The 26,469-nt window shown below is 43.7% G+C and overlaps 1 protein-coding gene across 3 annotated transcripts in view; it reads left to right on the forward strand.

The window, feature by feature from the left end:
• The first annotated feature begins 2,175 nt into the window (after window positions 1–2,175).
• si:dkeyp-23e4.3 (rho GTPase-activating protein 7) overlaps window positions 2,176–26,469 on the forward strand; it is a 206,259-nt gene continuing 181,965 nt past the window's right edge. The window contains exon 1 of one of the 3 annotated variants that reach the window (XM_038796042.1): window positions 2,176–2,410. In XM_038796042.1, the coding sequence (XP_038651970.1) occupies window positions 2,296–2,410 (115 nt within the window). In that variant the 5' untranslated portion in view covers window positions 2,176–2,295. Of the gene's footprint in view, window positions 2,411–17,434; window positions 17,479–17,719; window positions 17,837–26,469 lie in introns of those variants that run through there. The other 2 variants (XM_038796044.1, XM_038796045.1) reach the window with 2 other exon arrangements.

Below are 26,469 nucleotides of genomic sequence, written 5' to 3' on the forward strand. Positions count from 1 at the left end.
CACCAATGAACAGCTCCTTAAGTTCCTTAAAATACTTGTTAAGGAGCCTGTCCATTCACAAATGCATTTTTTCCCCCAGTGAGTCTGGACAGTCTTGTGTACGTCGGTGCACAACGTTTGGGTTCACCAAGGGTCCAAATGAATTTCTCTGGCGTTTCCTTTGAAACCAATCTGTGGGGTCAATTAGCGTTGTCATGAGTGTTTGTTTTTACCCTGGCATGTAGTGCTGCCTTGTTGCACCTCAATGGCCTTTCCATGAAATGCTTGTCCTGAACAGCTGGGCAGCAGCTCCCAAAATGGTTGCCGTCTGCCTTTGCCATTTGCACTGTACAGGCAGCCCACACCAGATGGAAGCACTCAGCACCTCAAATTGGACAGTGAGCTTGCTTCCTGAAGTGTTGGCTAGTGTAGACTTGAGAGATGAACAGACACTTCCAACACTGATGACTGGTGTATATTATGACACTTCCTGGCCGAATAGACTATTTGCGGGCAATGCAAGAGTGATGCAGCTCGGGCATGGGGTCTGTATCCAGAATTCTTCCAAGTGTCGGGTTGCTGACCCCCACATTAATTTGATCCATTGGCATTTCCATGCATAGGCCAGGAATCTGTTTGGCTTGTTACTCTTTTAGAGCACCTTGCGAATATGAAGCAGGGTTATTTTCTGATTGTACATTGCCAGTAAATGTCAGCTTTACGATGTTGTTATACATGTTGTGTTGAGTGCTGCTTTTTCCCGATTGGGTTGGGGGTGGGGCGGGGGGGGGGGGGGGGGGGGGTTGTTATCTGGGGAACGAGTTCTTTTTTAAAAATTCATTCATGGGGTGCATTTATGGTCCAACTTAGTGGCTTGCTCAACATTTAAGGATCAACTGCTGTGGATCTGTAGTCACATGTAGGCCAGGCCATGTAAGGGTAACAGATTTCCTTCCCTAAAGGGAAACCCAGACAGGTTTTTACAACAATTGACAATTTCAATTAGATTTTTAAATCCAGATTTGTATTGAATTCAAACTTCACCATCTGCCGTGGTGGGATTCAAATCCGGGTCTCCAGAGGATTACCCTGAGTCTCTGGATTACTAGTACCACTGCACCACTGCCTCCCCATTCTTATAGAGTTGCCAGCTTTGTAGAACCTATATAGGTCATGTTCCTTATTTAGAAGACATAAGGCTCCATAAGTCAAGAGACCAAAGCCCAGCCCAAGGTCCTGAGCTCAAAATTTGGTCTGACAGCCCAGTGCAGTACAGAAGGAGCGTTGCACTGACAAAGTTGCCATTATTCAGATATGTTAAACCGTGGCACCTGTCTGTCCTCTCAGGTGGCAGCATGACACTATTTTAAAGATGAGTAGCAGAGTTGTGCAATATTTATCTGTCAACTAACATGATTAAAATGAGTTAACAGGTCACTTCCATTGTTGTTGGTGGGAGCTGTGTGTGTGCAATTTGGTTGGTGCCTTTACAACATTTACTACATTTCAAAAGCACTTAATTGGCTGTTACGTGTTTTAGGACGTGCTGAAGCTGGGAAAGGTGCTACATAAATGCATGTCTTTCATTTAAAGATGTCTGACCGACACAACTGAATTTGTAATGTTTCCAGATATAAAATCAGCTAAAACCTTTGAAGTATCAAATAAGCTCTTTGAAAAAACAATTGAAGCTGAAAAGCGACATGATATTTGATTGTGAATGCTCTGAAATATGTTTCTTCTCATCCACCGTCGTAGCATCAAAGTAATGCTACCTCTACTCCAGAAATTATGGTAACTATGAACTCATCTTCGCATTTTAAAAAAATATTGAAATGGGTCAGCTGTGTGAAAAGCAGAACTCCTGTCCTATGTCAATGTGATGCTTAATGAAAAACTGTTTGAAACTGTTTTAAGACTTATCATAGCCCTACTTGTCTAAATGTTTGTCTTCTGTAACTTTTGAAATGCAATTGTATAGTAAGTGGCAGCTGTGTTGTAAGGTTGTGTTTAGTTGTGAGGAGAGGAGGGGGCACCCCAATGGATTGCTGTTTCCTTTCCAGTCTGGCTTGACCCCAAGGCACTGGAGGGGAGGTTTCTGGAGAAGGGTGTCAGCAGATTACTAACAATTTCTTTCCACATCAGGAAATGGTTTGACCCAGGCTGTTTGTTCCAAACTGGCTCTTTTTTACAGTCTGCGGATTCTGTATCTGGTGGTGTCTTTTGTGGAGTTTCTCTCTCTCTCTCTATCACCCACTTTAATGGAACAGAAAGGCTTACTCTGTGGGGGGAATTCAGCAGTGTGACAAGCAGGGAATGGCTCTTCATTCCAAATCTCCGTTAAGACGCTCCTTCAGTGAGCACATTAAGGATTCTACCAACAAAGCGTGGGATATAATCTGGAAAAATACAAGGGAGAAAAGACTTTCAGGTCAGTGCATCTTCTCATTCCATATCTAATGATCTATGCCTGTGCAGGCACACGGTTCACTTTCTAACTGGAATATTGATCATATGACTGAACTGTATTTTATCCAAGCCTCAACTCACTTCTGAACACTGACTTCTTAATAATAGAGAAAACTCAGAGAGCATGTTAGCTGAGGAGTGACTGTTTCCTTGCATTGCTATGCCATTGGCATCTTTCAATATGTTGTTAGCATTAGCTTCCTTGAGAAAAAATCTGCAAACAAATCTTCCACCGGACTTTGTGTCATTAAATACTACAGATAGTCATTGGGATGTACTTGAGTTAAACTTTGAAGGCTCATGATGTTCAGTCAGTCCTCAAGTGACAGTTCTGCATCTTTAGGTTTAAGCATGACATCAGTTGATCCTGACGATCGCAAGAAGGAGGGAAAGGAGGAGATGGAGTCTAAACTTATCAGTTTGCTCACCTATACATGAAACTTTGTTCACCTCCACAAGTTGGATCTTAAAAGTTCAGAATTATGAGCACAAGTTAGCCTCCCCAATCCCCCCCCCACTCACCCCCTTCATTTTTCCTTCTCTTCCTCCTCCCATAAGCAGAAATGTTGCCATTACCCGTGACAGATATTCTGCAGTTTCCTTTCTTCCCTTTTATGTTCCATATAAATTAGACTTTCACTTGTTCCAGAGCTCTGCAATTCTACCTCCCGTAGAGGCTGTCAGACCACAAGTTTTTAACCATTAGTATTGTTGTCTGAATGTGGGCAGAATTACAACCAATACAGCATGTATTTCACAATATGCATAATTCAATAAAAGCATCATCCAATCCAAGGGCATTTTATTACAGCAAGACTAGTTCAGTGAGTTCAGAACAGGAATTTCTCAGATTCAATTCATGTTCTGCACTGAATTAGTTCAAAATCAGGGCCATTACAATTTGCCTCAGCACCGCTGGATTAGCATGAGGATCATCAACAACGGTTTGCTGTGCAGCAGTACCTGATGGAAGCACATGTGTGGGCACCAGGAGAGGATAGGATCGGCCTCGAATCTGATGACATCTATGGCCAAAATGATAGCTGATCTTTACTGTCAGAGCTCACCTCACCACTTGGGAAAGATGCCAGTTGGAAAGCAGCGCCAGTGAAACTTTGCTACAATAGTCAATGCCTTGAGAAGGGGAGAAAGGAGAAAATAGGCAAGGAGAAAAGTGAAGGACAGCAGGAAATTAAATAATGTTCCTTCTCATTAGCAGATGAAGTTGGTTTAAAATAAATATATATGGAAGACCTTTAGAATTTGCATTTCAGTAACACCTTACTTAGCATGTCCTCAGGAAATTTTAACGCACCTCGCAAGTAAATGGATTACTTTTAAAGCTTCAGATATAATTTCATAGATTTCATAAAATTTACAATGCAGAAGGAGGCCATTCAGCCCATCGAGTTTACAGTACAGAAACAGGCCTTTCAGTCCAACTAGTCCGTGCTGGTGTTCATGTTTCACTTGTGTCTCCTCCCCAAGTTTCATCTAATTTTCTTCTACGGTAAACAAGGCATTAAGTTCCACACAGAACGATACCACCATTAGAAAATACATGAAATCGCTTGATAATTTGTGGTATTGGTTGATGTAGGAAGGCTGACCGTGATGCCCGTATATCCTTACCCTTCTGCAAATACTGTTATACATCCAACAGAGCAAGAAGATAGGCCTCGTTTGATTATCTCATCCAAAAGGTGGCATCTCCGACACTGTGGCAGCTCCTCTGTAATGCACTGAAGTGTTAGCTTAGATTATGAGCTCAAATCCATAATGAAATTATAAAATATACAATCGATATCTATAAGTCAATTATGGGCCTTTAGTCCAACCAAGACATTCAGTCTGTTATATAAAGAAAAGTTACCCACACTGGTGTCTAATTGAGAGATTCAGATAGTTTCTATGTAAGATGATGTGCATGTAGGAGTGAGTTACAGGCTGTAATCTAATTATGGTGTTCGAATAATGTTATAAACTATGGAGGGATCCACAATTATTCTCCGAATTCCTATGCCTTCAATTCCTGACAATGAACATAGAACATAGAACAGTACAGCACAGAACAGGCCCTTCGGCCCTCGATGTTGTGCCGAGCAATGATCACCCTACTCAAACCCACGTATCCACCCTATACCCATAACCCAACAACCCCCCCCTTAACCTTACTTTTTAGGACTCTACGGGCAATTTTGCATGGCCAATCCACCTAACCCGCACATCTTTGGACTGTGGGAGGAAACCGGAGCACCCGGAGGAAACCCACGCAGACACGGGGAGGACGTGCAGACTCCGCACAGACAGTGACCCAGCCGGGAACTGAACCTGGGACCCTGGAGCTGTGAAGCATTTATGCTAACCACCATGCTACCGTGCTGCCCCTAATGCTGCAAATATTTTCAGATTTGCCCAGATATTCTCATTTTTGGGTTTGAAAATATGTTCGTCTGATGCAGGACATTATATAGAAAACAGTGCTTTTTGCTCTAGACCTTTTTTTTAGAATTAGTTACAACATTTTATGTTCAGCATACATTTTGTATAAATGTGATTACTAGCTAGTTTGGTGCAGTTACACAGTATGCTAGAGCAAGGCCACAGGTTAACTGTACTCAGGTCCAGATGCGCGATCCTCCCAGTCAGTTATCAATCTTTGTCATGCCGTTGTGGGAAGGTGCCAGATGGAGTTCAGAAGTTTCTTCCTTCACAGAGAGACAGAGACAATCTATATTTATATCATCCCTTTGAAGTCCTAAAACGTATCAAGGCACTTAAAGAGGAAAAGATTCAGATACTGAGCCATTGCAGGTGGATTAGGAGAGATGGCGGAAGACTTGATCAAAGTCATGCACCCTGAGAAGGCTTTTCAAGGTGGTGCATGTAGTATAAGTATGTTCGGCATAGTAAGGGTTAATGTGAGACTAGAGAACAGTGCCGCCCACAATATGGGCGTGATAGTGGATGGAATACAGTAGCAACCTAGCAGAAGCCTGCATGGAGATAGTACCTCATCAGGGCTATCCCTTGCGATGTATATAGTTATCTGTTGTTAATAAACACTTAATTTTCAGCCACGCAATCCTCGAGACTGCTTACTGAGACACTGAACAGACCATTACAACATGGTGGCTGCTCTTGATAAAAACCCAGAACCTCAGAGAAGCCGGAAGAGAAATTCAAAAGCAGGAAAACTAACGGAGCAGCATTTTGATTTGACTCACCAGCCGGTGGTGGCCTGAAAGAAGTTACTTTGCAGAATTGGAAACAGAAAGATAGGAGGAAAAAACTCCACTATGCAGCTGAGGATTTCATAATGTCCAGTGGAGGTCCATTGTGAGCACCCACTGAACGCAGAGCCAAAAGACCTAGCCAGTGGGAGCAAAAATTCAGTTCTAAGCCTGAACTATTTCAAAAGGTCTTCAGTGCTTTAAAAATGAGAAGTTAAAGAAGATGTTTAATGCTACTTCAGAAAAAGCTGTATCAGAACTATCAGCATCGACAAAGAAATATCCTGAAGCGCAGCATAAGTTGGCAAGAGGTCAGCAAGATAATAATCAGTTAAAAAAATGGTTAATCATCCTTCATTCCCAAATGCAAAAGGAGAACATAACACTGAAGCAGCATGAAGAAACGAAGACTGCCTTGAACAGTAGAACGGAAGAACTGAAGAACCAGATGGCAGAGAAGAGTCAGCAATATTCAATATTCCAGGAGAATGTGAAGAGATAGAAGAAAGAGACTGAAGAGCTGAAACACCAGCTGAATGTAAAATAGGAGCGTTGAATGGAGAAGCCATAGATCTTTCCAAGCTGTGATCAGATATCAAAGACACACGAGCTTAATTACGGAACTGAAACAAGTTAAGACTTTGCTGAAGACAGGCCTGGCTAACAGTGAGACATTAATCAAACCCGTATAACATGGGAAGGAGATAGAAAGGCAGAGGAATTTGAAGAGGAAGTTTCAAAGTTGAAGACAGAGGCACCTTACGGCTCTGCCACTGTGAATAGAGTGGAAGTAGAGGGTGAAATAAGAAATGCACAAGTGATCCAGAGTCAGAGCACAGAAGGACCTCTGATAATTTTTAAGCCCAATGGGTCTTGCAGGGGTATCGTGGGGTGAGACGATGCAAGTATTTACAGATAAATACAAGAATTTAAAATCCAACCCAATGGGAAGAAAGAGACATAGTATCATAGAATTTACAGTGCAGAAGGAAGCCATTTGGCCCATCGAGTCTGCACCAGCCCTTAAAAAGAGCAACCCACTTAAGCCCACACCTCCACCTTATCCCCATAACCCAGTAACCCCAGCTAACCTTTTTTTTGGACATGAAGGGCAATTTAGCATAGCCCATCCGCCTAACCTGCACATCTTTGGACTGTGGGAGGAAACCGGAGCACCTAGACGTAACTCATGCAGACACAGGGAGAAGGCGCAGACTCCGCAGAGACAGTGACCCAAGCCGGGAATGGAACCTGGGACCCTGGAGCTGTGAAGCAACAGTGCTAACTGCTGTAAATGAGAGAAGTTAGAACAAACAAAAAACACGTGATCACCATTTTCTGTTGGTCTTCTTTAGCTCCTTTCCTGGATTACACAAAACTCACCATCTCCAGCACCTGTATTGATTGACTGTCACATTGTCAGTCAAGATAATTTTGCCTGCTGCATACATTATATCTGCTGGGCACAAAACTCATCAATTTGTATACTTATTAAATCTTGAATAATAGGTTTGAAAATAAATTCCCCCTTTCCATCCATCAAGCAGTTTAAGTCCTTCGTGAAATGTAAAAGTTTAAGTACCCTGTCATTTAAAAAAATAAAACATCTGGCCTCTGAAAGACGGCTGCTTGTGATTACATTGCAGTTTTATTAAAGATCTCACAACAGAATGTGCACACTTGTAATGAATTTGTTTGGACTCAAGTATGTAGTTGCTGCTTTAAACCACAATCATAACTCAAGTGAGCTCATCTTAAGGCAACTTTGAGGGCTAGTGGAAATGAATACAACTGCATAAATGTGGACCTGTTTGGCTCACCGCAGTGTGGAGTTGAGTAAAAACAGTACATCTGCTTTTAAAGTAGCTGTGATGGGTGACTGTTTAAATTGGATCTTTTTCATACTGGTTAGTACACAATGGACAATGTGTGTTCAGGCTATGACACAACAGCGTATCAATATGATGCCATATGCTACAAGGGGTAAACTTGACTGGTCCAACAAGCTCAACTCAAGAGGGGATAGATAGTAGTCCTCTTAACTGACTGCTCATCCTGAGCAACCTTCTACATTGGACAAATTGACGCTAATGATTTTCCATTTCCACTGACGGCTATTAGAAATGAAAATCCAGTCATTTGAGTCCACCTTTTTCTCTAAGGAAAGGCAGAAAACTTCCCAACTCTGCGCACCGACCTTGGGAATGAAAATCCAGTGCCTATTGCAAATTTGTATTGTGTAATATATTCAAAGGAAATATATAACCTAAACTGGCAGCAAATTTTTGTATCATTTCTGTGTTTCTTTACTTTCCCACAGTTTTCCAACAGCTGCTGTACTTGGAAAATGATTGCCAGCAAAAACAGTAACAAAAAATGTAGCTTGCTCTTTTTCTTCACCAGTGATCACAGTTAGCATTTCCAACATTGATAAGAACATGAGAAATAGTATCATGGGTAGGCCACATGCCTATTCCACTATTCAGTAATATAATTCCTGATCTTTGATCTCATTTCTGCTTTCCTGATTCCCATGTCCCTTGAGAGTCCAAACATCAATCCAATTGAGCCTTAAATATACTCAACCACTGAACATCCACCCGCCTCTCGGGTGGAGAATTTCATAGATTCACAAGTCTCTGACTGAAGATGTTCTCTCTCATCTCAGTCTCAAATGATCGACCCCTTATACCGAGGGGCTGGTTTATCACAGTGGGCTAAACAACTGGTTTGTAATGCAGAACAAGGCCAGCAGCGCGGGTTCAATTCCCGTAATGGCCTCCCCGAACTAGGTGCCGGAATCTGGCAACTAGGGGCTTTTCACAGTAACTTTATTGAAGCCTCTTTCTGACAATAAGTGATTATTATTATTACTCTGCCCCTGTGTTCTAGGCTGTCCAGAATTTGAAAAAAGACCTGGCAGTAGTCCTCAGAATCTCATAAACTGCAATGAGATCCCTTCTCCTTCCTCCACACATTATAGGCTCAATCTGTTCATTAAAGGACAACCCTCTCATCTCAGGAATCAATCTGGTGAACTTTCGCTGTGCTGCCTTCAAGTCTTCAGAGAAGGAGGCTAAAACTGTGTGGTCACACCAAAGCCCTGTCTGTGCTCTTGTATTCCAGCCCGCTTGCACTAAAGGTCAACATGCCAGTTGCCTTCCTATTTGCTGGCTGCACCTGCATTTTAACTTTTTGTCCTTTTTGAGAAGACCCAAATCTCTCTGGACATCAACGTTTAAAAGACACTCACCATTCAAAGTATATTCTGCTTTTTTAATCTGCCTACCAAAGTGAGTAACCTCATATTTCTCCATGTTATACTCCAATCTGAAATAAATACAGAAAATGCCAGAAATACTCAGCAGGTCAGGCAGTATCCTCAGAGGGAGAAAGAAAATTAAAGGGCTCGATTTAGCAGAGCAGAGATCCTCAGTAAAGGAAGAGATTGGGGCACCATCATCCCCCTGATGCAACTGCTGGACACCCTCAAAATCCCAACTCGCCTATAAAGGGGATCTCCAGAACCCCGCACCCCGCCTCACATCAACAAGGCACTTCCGGGCCCAATCCCCCGTGCGGGCCAAATGTCAACCTGACACCTTGGCAGATCCCCTGCCAGCCTGGAAGTGCCACCTGAGAACCCTGGCAGTGTCAGAGTGGCACCCAGGTGGCACTGCCATGATGCCAGAATAGCATTGCTGGGTGCCAGGTGTCAGTGCCAAAGTGCCCGGGTGACACCTGCAGTGCCACCCTGCCTAGAGGTCAATCACCTGATCACCTGGGAAACCCCCAAGTGCCGTTCCACCTGGGTCCCATTCATGGGGACCACTGCTGAACGGTGCTCAGCTGGGGTCCCCTCGACGAGGCTGGTAGATGCCGGGTGGCCTCTCGATCCAGAGTAGTAGACATAATTAAGTGGGCTTCTAAGCTCATGTAACTGTGCAAGTCTGGTCCCTCCCATTGTGGGATCCAGTTGTTTAGATCTCATGAGACGTAACGACCATCGGGAATCCTGGGAGAAGCCTCTCCTGGGATCTACTGGCCACATCCCGTTCCAATTCCTGCGAGACGCCGCTGGAAAATCATGCCCAGCGTTTCAGTTCAATGACCTCTATTCAGTCCAGGGGTATGAAACCCCCCCCCCCCCCCCCCCCCCCCCCACTAATCACCTGTTGCTTTAATTCTCTGCCTCACTCCTACTCTGGCCACTCTGTTCGCACTGATCAAATGAAGCTCAATAGAAACACGAGGAACTCAGAGAAATAGACTTCTGGACTCAATATGTAATTTAACAATGCCAGTCATAATCATTGTCCCCATTTTTTGGGCAGCAACTATTGGTAATGATTGTGCTATTCCCACTGAATCTATGCTTTGTTTCTTTACTTATACCATTGCCATTCATTTTGCACCATCTTCCCTTTTCGGATTTAATCTATTCCGCCTTCTACCCCATCACATACCTTCCGTTTCTTTTTTTCACCCCTCCTCAACTTTTCCTGTCTCTGTACTTGCTTCAAAGCTGTTACATCGCTAACCGTTACCAGTTACAATGTAATGCCATTAACCTGAAAGATTGGCCTTGCTCTTCCTATCCCGGTTGAAGCAGAAGTGGGCGGCACAACCTTCACACAATAAGTCCAGCGAGTGTAAGGGAGTGGGGGCAAGGAGTTGCCATATTCAGTAAAGTTTTTAATGGTCTGGAGTCTTTTGATGGGTTAGTGAATGGATGACTGAATGGCGACTAAACGGGTAAGTGAGTGAGTGAGTAAGTGAGTGAATGGGTAGATGGGTGAGGTGGATAAGTGGGTGAGTGGATAATTGGGTGAGGTGTGTGAGGTGAGTAGGTGACAAAGTTTAGGCTGGTGGGCATTCGGGGTCTGGTCGGTGGGGGTGGGTGCTTGTCAGGCTGTAGTCAGTGGAGGGTCAGACGGGTTTTCTGGAGGTAGCCAGGATTTCAGGAGTTTTTCGGGTGGTCGAGCGAGAGTGGTTGGTGGGGTAGATAGGCAGTAGTCAGGGGCGTGGTCACGTGCTCGGGAGCTGGTCAGAGAGAAGTCAGTGTTTGGGTAGTGATTGTGGGGGTCAGTTGTGGTGCTCAGTTGAGTTAGCCTGGCTAACCATGAGTTAGACCAGGTATTAAACTGTGTAACGTTTCTTGGGCAAGTATGGAGGGAAATCTCACACACCTATCCAAGTTTCTGAGCTGAGGGTCAGAGACATTCACAGAGGGTCCTGGGTAGCAAGGAATCAGCCTGCCGGAAGTTTAAACTTCTTAGGCAATTTCTGCATATGTCTTTACATCAGAACTTCCGCAGCGCCCTGATATGCATCTCCCAATATATGTCCCATCTCCGACGAGCTGGAGAGCAAATGATTTGGGCCAATAATCCACAGACGCTGCCAGACCTGCTGAGAATTTCCAATATTCTATCTTTATAAGGAAAAGCAATAAGTTTATATCTGGGGGTTGGGTTCCAGCTTTGACAAAGGGTCATCTGGACTCGAAACGTTAGCTTTGTTCTCTCACTACAGATGCTGCCAGATCTGCTGAGATTTGCCAGCATTTTCTCTTTGTTTTCTAACTGGTCTTCCATTAATTTGGTGGAAAAATCACAGGAACTCTGGAAAAATGACATAAATATCATTTGTGCCAACTTTCCAGTATTTCAGTGCCTCTTCTCCTGTAGTTAAACTAAATAAGTAGGAGACAGCAGGAATGCAACGCCCTTCCCTCATTTCGCCCAATGATTTCTTGAGAACTCAAGGCAGTTTTAACAAAGGACCGATGCCAATGTATTTTATTTCATCACTTCCACCAATGGAGCTACTGACCATTTGCAGTATTTTCAAATGCCGTGGGAGGAGGGGTTGCTTGGCAAATTTCTACAGCTGAAAATTTAGTCCCCAACTTTAATGTGATGCGGGGTTGTAGATTTCTACTTTGGAAAAGATTCATATTCAGTTTATAAGCTCCAGCATGTTGGCTCCCCTTTTACAGAAAGAGGTCAAATCCAACCATTTCCAGATGGTTGGGAATCTCCCATAGTTGAACATAGGCAGGGCATGCGGGACAGGGGGTGAGAAAGAATATCCTCTCTTCATTATTTGTTTTGGTATTTTTGGTCTTAGGTTTGATGGAAGAGTGATGATAATTTAATTCTTCTCATGAAGTCTTTTTTGACGTTCTATGAAAAAGAAATGCTAGTTCTAAAGGCAGAGCATATCATGCAGCTCAGTTGTTGAAGTTCATATATTGCTATGTTGTAATAATCTTTGCTGGATGTAGCTTCATTGACAATGAAGAATAATAAAACATGGGTAAGAGACGGATTAAAAAGCTACAAGCACGATTCAGCTTCGAAACAACGCACATCCAATCGGTTTTAAGATTCTTTCCAAATGCTGCAGAATTTTACTGGTCCTCTTAAGTTGCCGGGTTATGCATTTCCCATCAGTTTTGTCTGATTGTTCTAGTACATGCAGCATTAAAAAGACACTTAATTTACTGGGTGAGAGATCGACCAGTCAGGAGTGCATCATTGTTTTAAAGCCACAGGCAAACAATTTAGTACTTTTGCAATGAGAACAGACAGTTTGCATCAGAATCTGTCATTTGGCAAACAAATAAAAAATGGTTTATGAAGGCCGAGCCCCTATAAATTTCTTCGCTTCACCGAGCAACTCTTGCTTACATTCCTCGCGCTGTTGCTGCTTTGCTTCTGTTCCTTGTTCCTTCACCGTCATCCAGCTTCTCTCAATTACTCAATCCAGCCCATAATAACACTGAATGATTTGTTATATTTGGCGTAACTGCCCGCTCTGAACATCACCTGTTTGTACATTTTTAGGGCTTGTGCGACACCAATAAGAACTGGTAAATAAATGAAAAGTTTTGCAGTTTCAGTTCTACTTCGAAAGGGAAGATCCATCATTGGCGTGTTGCTGGGGAGCTGCTGTCACCTGATAATGGGAAAGTGGTTATGGTGATGGCACGCATGATGCCTGCAACAATGATATGAGGGAACCTTAGATGGAACTTTCAGTGACAAATTGATAAATTGAAAAATAAACAGAAATAGCTGGAAACCTGAAATAAAAACAGAAAATGCCGGGAATAGGCAACAAGTCAGTTAGCATCATAATGAGAAAATGCACATTATGGTCTTTTAAGTGAGTAACGCTTTGTCATAACTGACCTGATAAATGGTTACAAGCTTAAAGCACCATAATCTGTCATTTCTCTTTGCAATCTTCCCACAACTTGTTGCGCATTTTCAACAGATTTATAAACTTTCCCTCCGAAGTAACGCATTGTATGCCATTATAAAACACTTAGCGCGTGCCAGATTAAACATCCATCTCCTTTTTTGCTAATATGGTAACTTTCAAAGATGCTTGTGACGTTCAGAAACTCAGTTTATCATCACGGTTCAATGTTACATTGTCCTTTGGACTAAAACAGCTGAGATTCTCAGGTTAGTGCTGTCAACAAGGTAAATCTTTTTATACCTGTCTGTCTTCTGACATTTACCTACATTAAAGGTGCTATACAAATATTGTTTGCGATAAATTAAATTTCAACATGTGAAATATAAAGAAGTATTAATAATGAAGGTGTTAAAGAGTTCAGTATTCAATCATTTCTATTGCACTTCAAATCATTGTTCATTTGGCTCATTTATGATCATACTAAATAACGCAAAAATTGCAGCTCAGAAAGCAGGGTGGAATTTTCTCTAAAATAGGCAGGGTGGCGCAGTGGGTGGGAAAAATTACAAGGATGTGGTGATATGCATCACTGTAAATACACAAGGGGTTAATGTAAATACACATAGACTAGATAGACAATAGAGGGAGCACCAGAGATATGACACACAGACATTCAACCAATAGGTCAGTAAGATAGGACATGACCAATGGGCATTCACGATACACACAGAGGTGGCACTACCACAGGAGGGCATTACACCAACCCATATAAAAGGACACAGCACACATGGGGCGCAATTCTCTGAAATGGAGACAAAGTCCCGACGCCAGAGTGAAAACCGGAGTGTTTCACTCCGGCATCGAAGCCCGCTCCCAACCCTCTATTCTCCTGCCCCCGGGGGGGCTAGGAGCAGCGTCGTGTATTTTACGCGCGCTGGGCCTTGGTGCCACGTAAAAAGCGGCGCCACATAAATGACGCGGCCGGCGTCGTGTAAATGAAGTCACCCGCGCATGCGCAGTTGCCGTCCTCCCCGAGGCCGCCCCGCAAGCAGATGGATCTTGCAGGGTGGCGGAGGAGAGAAGGTCCTCCTTTAGTGAGGTCGGCCCGCCGATCGATGGGCCACGATCGCGAGCCAGACCCCATCGGAGTCCCTGCCCCGGTGAAGGAACTCCACTCCCCCCCCCCCCCCCCCAACAGGCCGCCTCCCACCAGTGTTCCCGCACAGTTCCCGCTACCAGCGACCAGGTGCCGACAGCGCCGGCGGGAACCTGTGGGTTGGAGCGGCCGCTCGGCCCATCCGGGCCGGAGAATGGCGGGGGTACCGGAGAATCGCCGTTGTGAGTTTCTCGGGTGATTCTCCGGCTGGCGCGGTGCAGAACTCGACAGGGCCGTTCTCGCCGGTTGGGAGAATGGCGGGACGGCATCGGACCGGTGTCGCGCGATAAAATGGCGCGGACGGCTATTCTCCCAACCGGTGCGGCCTCGGAGAATCGCGCCCATGATTTTCCTCTTTCCAGTGGAGACACTCAGTGAGTACACAGGGTTGATTTAAAACACATCATACCCACCACCTGGACTGTAGCAGACTGGTTCATCAGCCTGAGTAGCTATAGAAGGATTAACAGGAGAGTCGAAGCCAAGTAGGAGAATTGTTAACAGTTTAATAAATGTGTTAAAGCTATCTCCAGGTCTGAACCTTCCTTTGTCAGAGTGCACATCAAGGAAGCAGCTTATGCTACGTCAAGAGCATAACAAAACAGAGGAAGCTGCCAGCTCCAAAGGCAGCCTTGCCCACCGTGTTTTTTGGCTCATAGACGAAAATAATGGATGGGAGAGTCCCATGACGCTGACGTGCTCTGATTGAGTCCGCCCAGCCAGAAACTTTGGTTTTAAAAGGTCAGGACGCCCTTTTTAAAAATAGAACCCACCCTTCCCAATCCCACAGAATGCCCCACCCCACGGAACACACACACACCAAACACCCCCTGGCCCCCAGCACTGCCCCCTGACATTGGGTGATCCATGGGAATTCATTCGCAAACCCCCCGCCTCCCACCTAGGACGTTTTCATAACGGGTCACTACAGCAGGAGAAATGGTTTCTCTTCTGCTCCCATACCATTACCTTTGGTGTTCCCAAGATAACGGTCCCTGACTGCCTCCTGTTCATCATCTACATGCTGCCCCTTGGTGACATCGTCCAAAAGGGCAATCGTGGTTTTCACTTGTAAGCTGTCAACATTCATCTCTACCTCACCACCACCTCCACTGTTATTTAATTATTAGATGCTTGTCCAACATCCTGCAATGGTTGGTCAAAAATTACCTCCAAATAAATATTGGGAAGACTGAATCTGCTGTTTATGGCCCCCAACTCCCATTTCTTAGCTTCCAGCTCCACCCATCTTCCTGATAACAAACCTAACCTCAACTGTCTGAAATTTTAGTGTCATATTTGACCCCGCGATGAGCTCCTGACCACATATCCACATCATCACTAAGATAACCTATTTCCAGATCAGTACCATCGCCCAACCTTACCCCAGCCTCAACTCAACTACTGCTGAAATTCTCATCCATGTCTTTTTTACATTGAGACTTGACTATGCCAAGGTAATCCTGGCCAATGTCCCATTTACCTTCTGTAAATATGATATTATCCAAATCTCTGCTGCCTATGTCCTAACTCACATCACTCAGCACACTTGGTACCTACATTGGCATTCAAGCACTGTCTTGGGGCAAGATCTCCTGGCTATTCTCGCTGGCGAGATCTTTCAGTCTCACTGACAGTGGACCCTGCCGCAGGTTTCCCGGTGACTGGAGTTTATTCAACGGGAATCCCATTGACAGCGGCGGGACCAGAAGATCCTACCGCCTGCCGTGAAACACACCATGGGAAGGCCAGAAAATCTCGCCCTTGATTTTAAAACCTTCCATGGCCTCAGTCTTCCCAATCTCTGTAATTTCCTCCAGCCCCACAACCCTCCGAGATAGCTGTGCTCATCCAATTCTAGTCGCTTAAACTGCCCCAGCCTGCCACCAATGGTGGTCGTGCCTCAGCTACTTAGGACCTTCTTTTACTTTTGGAATTTCCTCCTTAAATCTGACCATCTGCCTTATTCTCTTTCTTACTTAAAGACACTGCTTAAATCCTTTCTCTTTAACCAAGCGTTTAACCATCTGCTCTGATATCACCTTATGTGGGCCTGTGTCTAATTTTGCTTCATAATGCACTTGTGACGTGCCTTTAAGCATTTTATTGTGTCAAATTTGCTATTGCTTTTGATGTTGTTATAAATCAATTGGATTTGTTGTAGTTTGCCAATTGTTGATTAGAAATGTGAGAAAACACCATCTTCTTATTCCTTCCCATTTCCCCTGCGCCACAATTCCCTGAATAATAGAATTCTAGGCTTGCTCCCAGACAACATAAAGGCATGGTAAAGGAAAACATTCACTCGATAATAATCTCCATTTGCAATTTGTGGTCATCGATAATAAATGGGAGCGTTATTAATTTTACAAATTTAAGGTATGGACCACCTTACAGTAGTACAGTGGTTAGCACTGTTGCTTCACAGCACCAGGGTCCCAGGTTTGATTCCCAGCTTGGATCACTGTCTGTGCGAAATCTGCACGTTCTCCCTGTGTTTGCGTGAGTTTCCTCCGGGTGCTCCAGTTTCCTCCCACAAGTCCCGAAAGACATGTTAGGTAAATTGGACATTCTGAATTCTCCCTCTGTGTACCCAAACAGGCGCTGAATGTGGTGACCAGGGGCTTTTCACAGGGACTTCATTGCAGTGTAAGCCTACTTGTCACAATAAAGATTATTTTAAAAAATTAATTAGATGGCATAGAAACAGAAAATGCTGGAAATACTCAAAAGGTCAGGGAGCAACTATAGAGAGAAATACAGAGTCCACAGGTCAATGATCCTTCATCAGAGTAGATTTCTGAATTGCAACATCCACAGTGTTTTCCTTTAATTTTAATTAGGTGGCAAATGGTCTTAATTTAGTTCAATTCACCAAGTTAAATGATTCTGCAGCTGACACCCAACTGAGATAAGTCTTTGTGACAAGTAGCTGGTTTGCCAAGAGGATTCACCTTGCAATAAGATCCCTCTAAAATTGCATTAAAATGATCCGATTGACTGATCATTGTACCACACAGCTCCCTAAATCATTGCTTCAGATCTGAATAAGAACAAACAGGTACACAATGTGATAAGATTGCTGGCGGTTTGCAATCTGCATGTTAAACCTAAGTCTGTTCACTCATTTTAACATACAGTATTAAATTGGAGTTGTTGGAAATAAGTGTTATTTAGATCATGTTGCCTATTGTAATTCTATAGATGTAGAGTAAATGAGAGGGGGCTTGGCTCATTTAGCTGGAACTCTTTTGTGACTCTTGATTATTTTTGTTTGCTGAAACTTGAGCAGTTGATTGAGTTAAATGAAAGTTGTACATATTGGGGACAGGTGACATTTTAATTCTTCTGTTAGTGGATCTTTGTGCTTTTGTAGTTGTAGATAATGGTCACTAGTAACATGAAGTTGAGGAAGTGTCCATTATTGAGGTAGCTCTTGATTACTTGTAGGTATAAGTATAGACTATAATCCTAGATTCTGAATATTAAGGTTCAAATTGTAGAGCGCTGTGTGGCTCTCTGACTTGAAATCAATTTCAAAAGGCCTGTTCTAATTTTGTTTTAATTTTATGCCCTTTGCCTCCCACTTCTCAGAAGATCTCAAAACTCACTTATTGCATGTCTTGCACTTGCCAATCAAATCTGAAAATGTTTCTTGATTTTTGCCCATCAGTCACTTGCCAAATCCTTTCCTTTGATCTGCAAGGGTTGACTTGTGGCAAAGTTTCTCGAATGCAAAAACAGTCGTATTAATTTTGCATAAATTGACAGCCAAGGTCAGCAGAGGGTGAGTTACACTGACAACTTAAATTATGGGTCATTTTTTGAACTCTTCCCCCATCCCAGAGCACAGACAGAAGATGTTGACGTATCTCTTAAAAAATCAACAGGTTTATTTTTGTCTTAGAAGTTGTATAATGTTGACCACATTGCCTGCTTACCTCTCCAACCAACTCCAGAAGAAAAAGAAATTACAATTGTTAATATTGAATATGATTTGTATACTGTGCAAATTTGAGCTGATGTGTATGTATTAGTTGTTCTGTTTGGGTTAAGTTCTATTTTAGTATAACTTTCAAACTAAACACCAAAGGTATCATTCATCTTGTTCTATATTGTAATGATTTTCTTTTCTCTGCAAAATGAATATACTATTAGGGTTGTTTCTTTTTAATGAAATAGCAGGTTTTTTTGGTAAGAAAATCCCCTGCTCACAAATATAGGGGTACCTCAGTACAGGACTGATGATCACTATGATGGTCTGAGTGATATGTTTATCTGGGAGGGTGAACTGTGATGAGGATGCAGAGATCCTACAGCATGATCTGGACAGGTTGGGTGAGTGGGCAAATCAATGGCAGATGCAGTATAATTTGGATAACTGTGAGGTTATTCACTTTGGAAGCAAAAACAGGAAGGCAGATTACTACCTGAATGGTTGTAAATTGGGAGAGGGGAGCGTGTAGCAGGACCTGGGTGTCCTTGTGCACCAGTTGCTGAAGGCAAACATGCAGGTGCAGCAGGTGGTGAAGAAAGCTAATGGAATGTCGGCCTTCATTGCGAGAGGTTTTGAGTACAGGAGCAGGGGATGTGTTGCAATTATACAGGGCCTGGCTGAGGCCACGCCTAGAATATTGTGTACAGTTTGGCCTCCTTTACTGAGGAAGGATGCTCTCGAGGGAGTGCAATCAAGGTTCGCCAGACTGATTCCAAGGATGGCGGGACTGTCATATGAGAGATTGACTAGGTTAGGATTGTTCTTGCTGAAGTTCAGAAGAATAAGTGGGGATCTTATAGAGACTTAAAATTGTAACAGAAATTCTAACCGGTTTAGACAAGGAAGATGTTCCTGATGGTAGGTGTGTTCAGAACCAGGGTTACAGTCTGAGGATTCTGGGTAAACCATTTCAGACAGAGATGAGGAGACATTTCCTCACCCAAAGAGTGGTGAGCCTGTGGAATTCATTACCACAGGAAGTAGTTGATGCTAAAACATTGAATATATTCAAGAGGCGGCCATTGGGGTGAATGGGATCAAAAGGTTATGGGGAGAAAGCAGGGTTAGGCTATTGAGTTGGATGATCAGCCATGATTGTGATAAGTGGAGCAGGCTCGAAGGGCCAAATCTCCTATCTTCTATGTATCTATGTCTCCTCGAACCCTTAAATATTGACTGGAACCTCCTCAGTGCAAATGGTTCAGATGGAGCAGATTTGGCCAGGTGTGTACAGGATGAATTCCTGACTCGTAGATAGGCCGACTAGGGGAAGGCCATATTGGACTTGGTGCTCAGCAATGAACCAGGCCAGGTGTCAGATGTCTAAGTGGGAGAGCATTTTGGTGACAGTGACCACAACTCCTTGACCTTTACCATAGTCATGGAGAGGGTTAGGAACACACAGTATGGGAAGGTATTTAATTGGGGGAGAGGAAATAATACTGCTATTAGACAGGAGCTGAGGAGCATAAAGTGGGAACAATTGTTCTTGGGGAAATCCACAACAGTAATGTGGGGATTGTTTAAGGAGCACTTGCTGCAAGTGCTGAATTGTTTTGTCCCACTGAGATGAGGAAGGAATGGCAAGGTGAAGAAGCCTTGGATGACAAGAGAAGTGGAGCTTCTAGTCGAGAGGAAGAAGGAAGCTTGTGGAAGGTTGAGGAAACAAGGATCTGACTCCGCTCTAGAGGGTTACAAAGTAGCCAGGAAGGAACTAAAAAATGGACTGAGGAGAGCTACAAGGGGGCATGAAAAAGTCCTGGCGGGGAGGAGTAGGGAAAACCCCAAGGCGTTCTACCCTTATGTGAGAAATAGAGGATGATCAGAGTGAGAGTAGGGAAAATCCGGGATAGTGGAGAGAACTTGTGCCTAAAGTCTGAGGAGATGGGGGAGGTCCTAAATGAATACTTTGCTTCAGTATTCACTAGAGAGAGGGACCTTGTTGCCATTATAACAGTGTGAACCAGATTAATAGACTCGAACAGGTTGATATTAAGAAGGAGGATATGCTGGAAATTTTGAAAAGCATCAGGATAGATAAGTCCCCTGGGCCTGACGGGATATACCCAAGGTTACTACGGGAAGCGAGGGAGGAGATTGCTGCACCATTGGCAATGATCTTTGCGTCCTCACTCTCTACTGGAGTAGCACTAGATGATTGTAGTGAGGCGAATGTTGTTCCTCTATTCAAGAAAGGGAATAGGAAAATCCCTGGGAATTACAGCCCATCAGTCTTGCGTCTGTGGTGAGCAAAATATCGGATAGGATTTATGATTATTTTGAAAAACATAGTTTGATTAAAAATTGTCAGCATGGCTTTGAGGGACAGGTCATGCCTCACAAGCCTCATTGAATTCTTTTGAGGATGTGACGAGACAGATTGATGAAGGTCGGGCAGTGGATATGGTGTATATGGATTTCAGTAAGGCATTTGATAAGGTTCCCCATGGTAGGCACATTCAGAAAGTTAGGGGGAATGGGATACAGGGAAATTTGGCAGTCTGGATACAGAATTCGCTGGCCAAAAGAAGACAGCGAGTGGTAGTGGTTGGAAAGCATTCCGCCTGGAGGTCGGTGACCAATGGTTTCCCGCAAGGATCTGTCTGGGACCTCTGCTCTTTGTCGTTTTTATAAATGACTTGAATGAGGAAGTGGAAGGGTGGGTTAGTAAGTTTGCCGATGACACGAAGTGTTGAGGGTTGTTGCAGGTTCCAACAGGACATTGACAGGATGCAGAGCTGGGCTAAGAAGTGGCAAATGGAGTTCAACCTAAATAAATGTGAAGTGATTCATTTTGGAAGGTCGAATTTAAATGCTGAATACACGGTTAAAGACAGGATTCTTGGAAGTGTGGAGGAACAGAGGGATCTTGGGGTCCACATACATAGATCCCTCAAAGTTGCCACTCAGGTTGATAGGGTTGTTAAGAAGGTGTATGGTGTGTTGGCTTTCATTAACAGGGGGATTGAGTTGAAGAGCCGCAAGGTATTGCTGCAGCTTTCTAAAACCCTCGTTAGACCACACTTGGAATTTTGTGTCCAGTTCTGGTCACCTCATTATAGGAAGGATGTGAATGCTTTGGAGAGGGTACAGAGAAGATTTACCAGGATGCTGCCTGGAGTGGAGGGCATGTCTTATGAAGAAAGATTGAGGGAGCTAGGGCTTTTCTCACTGGAGCGAAGAAGGCAGAGAGGTGACTTGATAGGTGTACAAGGTGATGAGAGGCATGGATAGAGTGGATAGCCAGAGACATTTCCCCAGGGTGGAAATGGCTGTCACAAGCGGACATCATTTTAAGGTGATTGGAAGAAGGTATAGGGGAGATGTCAGAGGTAGGTTCTTTAAACAGAGAGTGGTGGGTGTGTGGAATGCACTGCCAGCAGAGGTGGCAGAGTCAAGAGTCATTAGGGACATTTAAGCGACTCTTGGACAGGCACATGTACAGCAGTAAATTAAAGGGGTGTAGGTTAGGTTGATCTTAGATTAGGATAAATGGTTGGCACAACATCGTGGGCTGAAGGGCCTGTACTGTGCTATGTTCTAAATCAATGGAGAATAATATTACCCGGGGCCTTGAAGATAAGCAAAATACTGCTAGATACCTGAAATACGGACAGAAAATTGCTGCAAAAGCACAATAGGTCTGACAGTATCAATGGAGAAATAATCTTTCAGGTACATTGAAACTGTCATTATTAAATTATAATGTTAACGTCCTTTCTCCTGACAATCTGAGTGTCTTGAATGTGTGCTGTCAGCAAAAGTCCTATCTTCCCTTTAATGCCTTTGATTTATAGAAATGCTATAACTGCGTATACCATCTACCTCTGTATTGTTGGCGAGGAAGAGGATTATAGGCTTTGATGGAAGGCTGAAGGTTTCTCAAATAAAATAGGGTGAAGAATTTGAATATGGGAGAAAAATCTTTGAATGTTGATCCATTGGCAAATGTTGATGGGTCCACCTCAGCTGAGCGTTACAAAATGCACAGTGCAGAAACGGATCATTCAACAACTTTGTCGGGGTTTATCCTCCATGCATGCCACCTTCAACTTTGTTCACCTTATCAGAATATCCATCTATTTTCTCTCGCCCTTGCATTCATTCATGCTATTCATTTTTCATATTCCTGCGCCGGTGAATCCCAAGTTTTAATCATTGAGTAAAGATGTTTCTGCTGAATTAACTTTTTTTTTTAAATATATTAGTGACATTGATGGTCCCTCGTGGGTGAAGGCAATTAATTTAGGCCCTCTATGAATCCTTTCATGATTTTTCCAGAGTCCTAGAGATTCTGAAGTTTCTATCATAGCAGGCAGGAAACAAATGTGAAAGTCCTGCCCCCAGATAAGAAAATGTAGAAGCCCTGCCCCAATTTCTGATAGATCTAATTTGTGCCAATGGGGGAAAGGGGAAAAACTCAGTATTGAGTTCAAACAGATCCCATTTTTGGGGACTTAACCTGCATTTTAGCACAGTGCTAATTCGCTGGCTTTGAAAGCAGACCAAGCAGGCCAGCAGCACGGTTCGATTCCCGTAACAGCCTCCCTGAACAGGCGCCGGAATGTGGCGACTAGGGGCTTTTCACAGTAACTTCATTTGAAGCCTACTCGTGACAATAAGCGATTTTCATTTTTTCATTTCATTATGGGAGTCTATGGAGTAGACAGAAAGGCACTTGAAGGGTTGAGTGAAGCTGTTTAAATCTTTAGCCCTTGTAAATTGGAAGCAAAAAACAGGCTGCAGGTGTTGATGAAAGTTTTTAAAAATATGTTTTAGTGGTTTCAATCACTGTTTTCACCATTTCCCAAAGGGCTCTTAATGCGTGGTGACTTCAAAAAGCTACTATTGTCTCAGTAATGATGGTCTGAATTCATTTGATTTATAGCTTAAAAGAGGTTATAAAAGGATTCTAGGTGGGGTATGAAGTTTGTTTTTTTTATATAAAGAGAGGGTTTTTAAAAAAACTGTAGAGTGAAATCTATAATAAATTTTAGAAATGTATTTGATCTCCATATGGCTCTGGAGATCTGCCGAGAATGGATACGGGTATAAGGGAATTTTGAGAAGCAGTTAGGAGGACTGTGTTTTACCCCCATGGGGAGTGTGTGAGGACTACAGAGCCTAAGATCTTCCAACAAATCTCTACCCAGCCTGCCTCCACACTTAATGCCTACACTCTGCTTCTGACTGCAGTGGGCCTGAATGCATCCTTCACCAGTCTTCTACTTGTCGCCTGACCCATGTGCTGTATCGTGTCGCGTCTTTTCGTCCGACGTCATTTCGTCCAACGACACTTCGTCCACGTCTTTTGGTCCAACGTCTTTTTGTCCGCTCGTCTTTTGGTCCAACGTCACTTCGTCCAATTAACCAATTACAAATCAACTCCGTATAAAAGCATTTAATTGATAGAAAGCAGGCACAATACAGCAAGTGAATTTAATTGCTAAAATGCAAGTAATTGATGAAATGCAAGTAAAATGCAAGCTGAAAAATGAAGTTTAAAAAGTTAAAAAATCTAAAAATGCATTTAAAAAGATCTAAAAGTTTACTAAGGATGAATTCCCGAAATTACTTAAAATTGATGTAAATTGTGAGCAACATTCCTCAAGAAATCAATTTTCGCTGTAGGAACATATTCAACGACCAATCTTTTGAGGCGTTCAGTTATTTTCTTGTATCGCGTACATGACGTCGACTGATCTCCCCGAAGAATTTGAGCCTTTTTGCCTATTATTAGCCCTTCCCTGAACTTTGCCATTTCTGGATGGGCGAATTCGGGATTAGGAAAGAGACCGATAATATCTATCCTTTAACGAGGCTCGTTAAAGGGGAGAGAACGATAATAACTATCCTTTAACGAGGCTCGTTAAAGGAAAGAGGCTGGTAATAAAGATCCTTTATTGTATATTATGTGCATTTGAGAAGATTTCTATTTACAAAAGTTAAAGTGGAGTGGAGTGCTACTAAGCAAGTTTGGTCATGCTAAATTACTATGCTACTAAAAAAAGTCTTTGACAAAAAAAATCATCCGACAAAAACACGTAAAAAGTCACAAAAATTCTTTGACAAAAAAAATCATTAGACAAAAACACTCAAAGTCACAAAAATCTTTGACCAAGAAAATCATCCGCCAAAAACACGTAAAAAGTCACAAAAATTCTTTGACGAAAAAAATCACCGGACAAAATGACGTTGGACCAAAAGACGAGCGGACAAAAAGACGTTGGACCAAAAGACGTGGACGAAGTGTCGTTGGACGAAATGACGTCGGACAAAAAGACATAGCACCGTGCTGTATTTGCATAAGTTGAGGAATAGGGAGGTCAGTGAGGAAAAGGTCTTGCATTTAAATAATGTTTGATCTACTTTTTCAGAACCAGCACTGTAGCAGTACTGAGCACATTGCCAGCCATTTTCAGAAGGCTTTTGATAGAGTCCCACATGAAAGAGATTAGCGTGTAAAATTAAAGCACAAGGAATTGGGGGGTAGTGTATGGAAATGGATGGAAAACTAGTTGGCAGACGGGAAACCAGAGTAGGAATGAATGGCTCTGGCAGGCAATAAGTAGTGGGGTAACACAAATTTGCAGATGACACAAAGCTTGGTGGGAAGATAAGCTGTGAGGAAGATACAGTGATGCGCAAGTGTGATTTGGTCATGTTGGCAAATGCATGGCAGATGCAGTATAATGCGGTTAATTGTGAAATTATCCACTTTGGTAGCAAAAACAGGAAGGTAAATCATTACCTGAACAGGTATAGATTGAGGGGATAGATTGAGCGAGGGGAATGTGCGATGTGACCCGGATGTCCTTGTATACCAGTCGCTGAATCCAAGTGTGCGGGTGCAGCAGGCAGTAAAGAAGGCAAATGGCATGTTCGCATTTGTAGGGAGAGGATTAGAGTATAGGAGCATGGATGTCTTTCTGGAAATATACAGAGGCTTGATGAGACCACATCTGGAACATATTGGGCGGAATTCTCCGCAAGGCCCGACGCCATCGTGAAACCTGGAGAGGTTCATGACGGCGTCGGAAGCCTCTCCCGGCCCCCTATTCTCCCCTACCCGGGGGGATAGGTGGGCCGTACCAGAAAACTCGGCCGGGCCTTGTCCCTTACTTCAAGGCCCGGCATGCCAAGAATGACGCCGCGGAGGAGCCTAATGACGTCAGCCGCGCATGCGCGGGTTGGACAGCTCAAACCCGCGCATGCGCAGTTGCCGTCTTTCCCCTCAGCCGCACCGCAAGATCAATCCGCCACATCTTGCGGGGCGGCGGAGGGGAAAGAGTGCGTCCCCTTAGACGCCGGCCCGACGATCAGTGGGCACCGATCGCGGGCCAGTCCCCTCCCGAGCACGGTCGTGGTGCTCGATCCCCGATCCGCCCCACAGGCCCCACACTTACCTGGCGCGCCATGTTCACGACAGCAGTGACCAGGTGTGGTTGCCGCCGTCGTAAACAGGTCGGGAACGGCAGGCCGCTCGGCCCATCGGGTCGGAGAATCGCGGGCCGCCGTGAAAAACGGCGGCCCGCGTTTCTCCGAGTGGCATGTCGGAAAACCGGACACGCCATTTTGGGGGGGGGGGGGGTTGGGAGAATAGCGGGAGGTGCGGGAGCAGACCTCCCGCTATTCTCCCACCCATCGTAGTTGCGGAGAATCGCGGCCATTGTGTTTGCAGTTATGGTCTCCTTATTTGAGAGAGGATGTTTTTGCTGAAGTGCAACAAAGGTTTACCAGACTGATTCCTGGGATGATAGGTGTGATACAAGAGGAGAGATTGAGTTGGTTTGGATAATATTCGCTGGAGTTTGGAAGAATGAGCAGGGAATCTCCATAGAAACCTATAGAATTCTAACAGGACTAAAGAGGGTAGATGCAGGAAGGATGGTGGGGAAGTCCAGAACCAGGGGTTACAGTCGAAGGATACGGGGTAAACCATTTGGGACTGCAATGAGGAGATACTTCATCACGGAGAGAGGTGGAATTTGCTACCATAAAGCAGTTCATGTTTTCAAGGAGTTAGATGTAGCTCTTGGAAAGAAAGGGATCAAAGGATATGGAAGAAAGTGGGAACAGGTTACTGAATTAGGGGATTAGCCATGATCACAATGAATGGCAGGTTCAAAGGGCCAAATGGTCTCCTATTTTCTTATGTATTGTAATCATAATCACAGTAGCCAAATACTGTGCATTGCTGAGACACGATGGCCCAGGGCCTATAGAACCTAAGGCTTAAATTAAGACAGAAGCCAAAGATAAATAATGTGAATGTGAAAAAACAATAAAAGGAAAAGTTTTTGTTGAGAATTTTTGAAAGGTATTACAATTTAAATACACTTCTTTGAAACTACTTCTTTAAATCAAGTAACTGTGAAAAGGAGCATCACTAAGGAATCAGAAAAGGAAATACAACACTTATA

The sequence above is a fragment of the Scyliorhinus canicula genome, chromosome 4 (genome assembly GCF_902713615.1).
Source record: "Scyliorhinus canicula chromosome 4, sScyCan1.1, whole genome shotgun sequence".
Classification (NCBI taxonomy): Eukaryota; Metazoa; Chordata; class Chondrichthyes; order Carcharhiniformes; family Scyliorhinidae; genus Scyliorhinus; species Scyliorhinus canicula.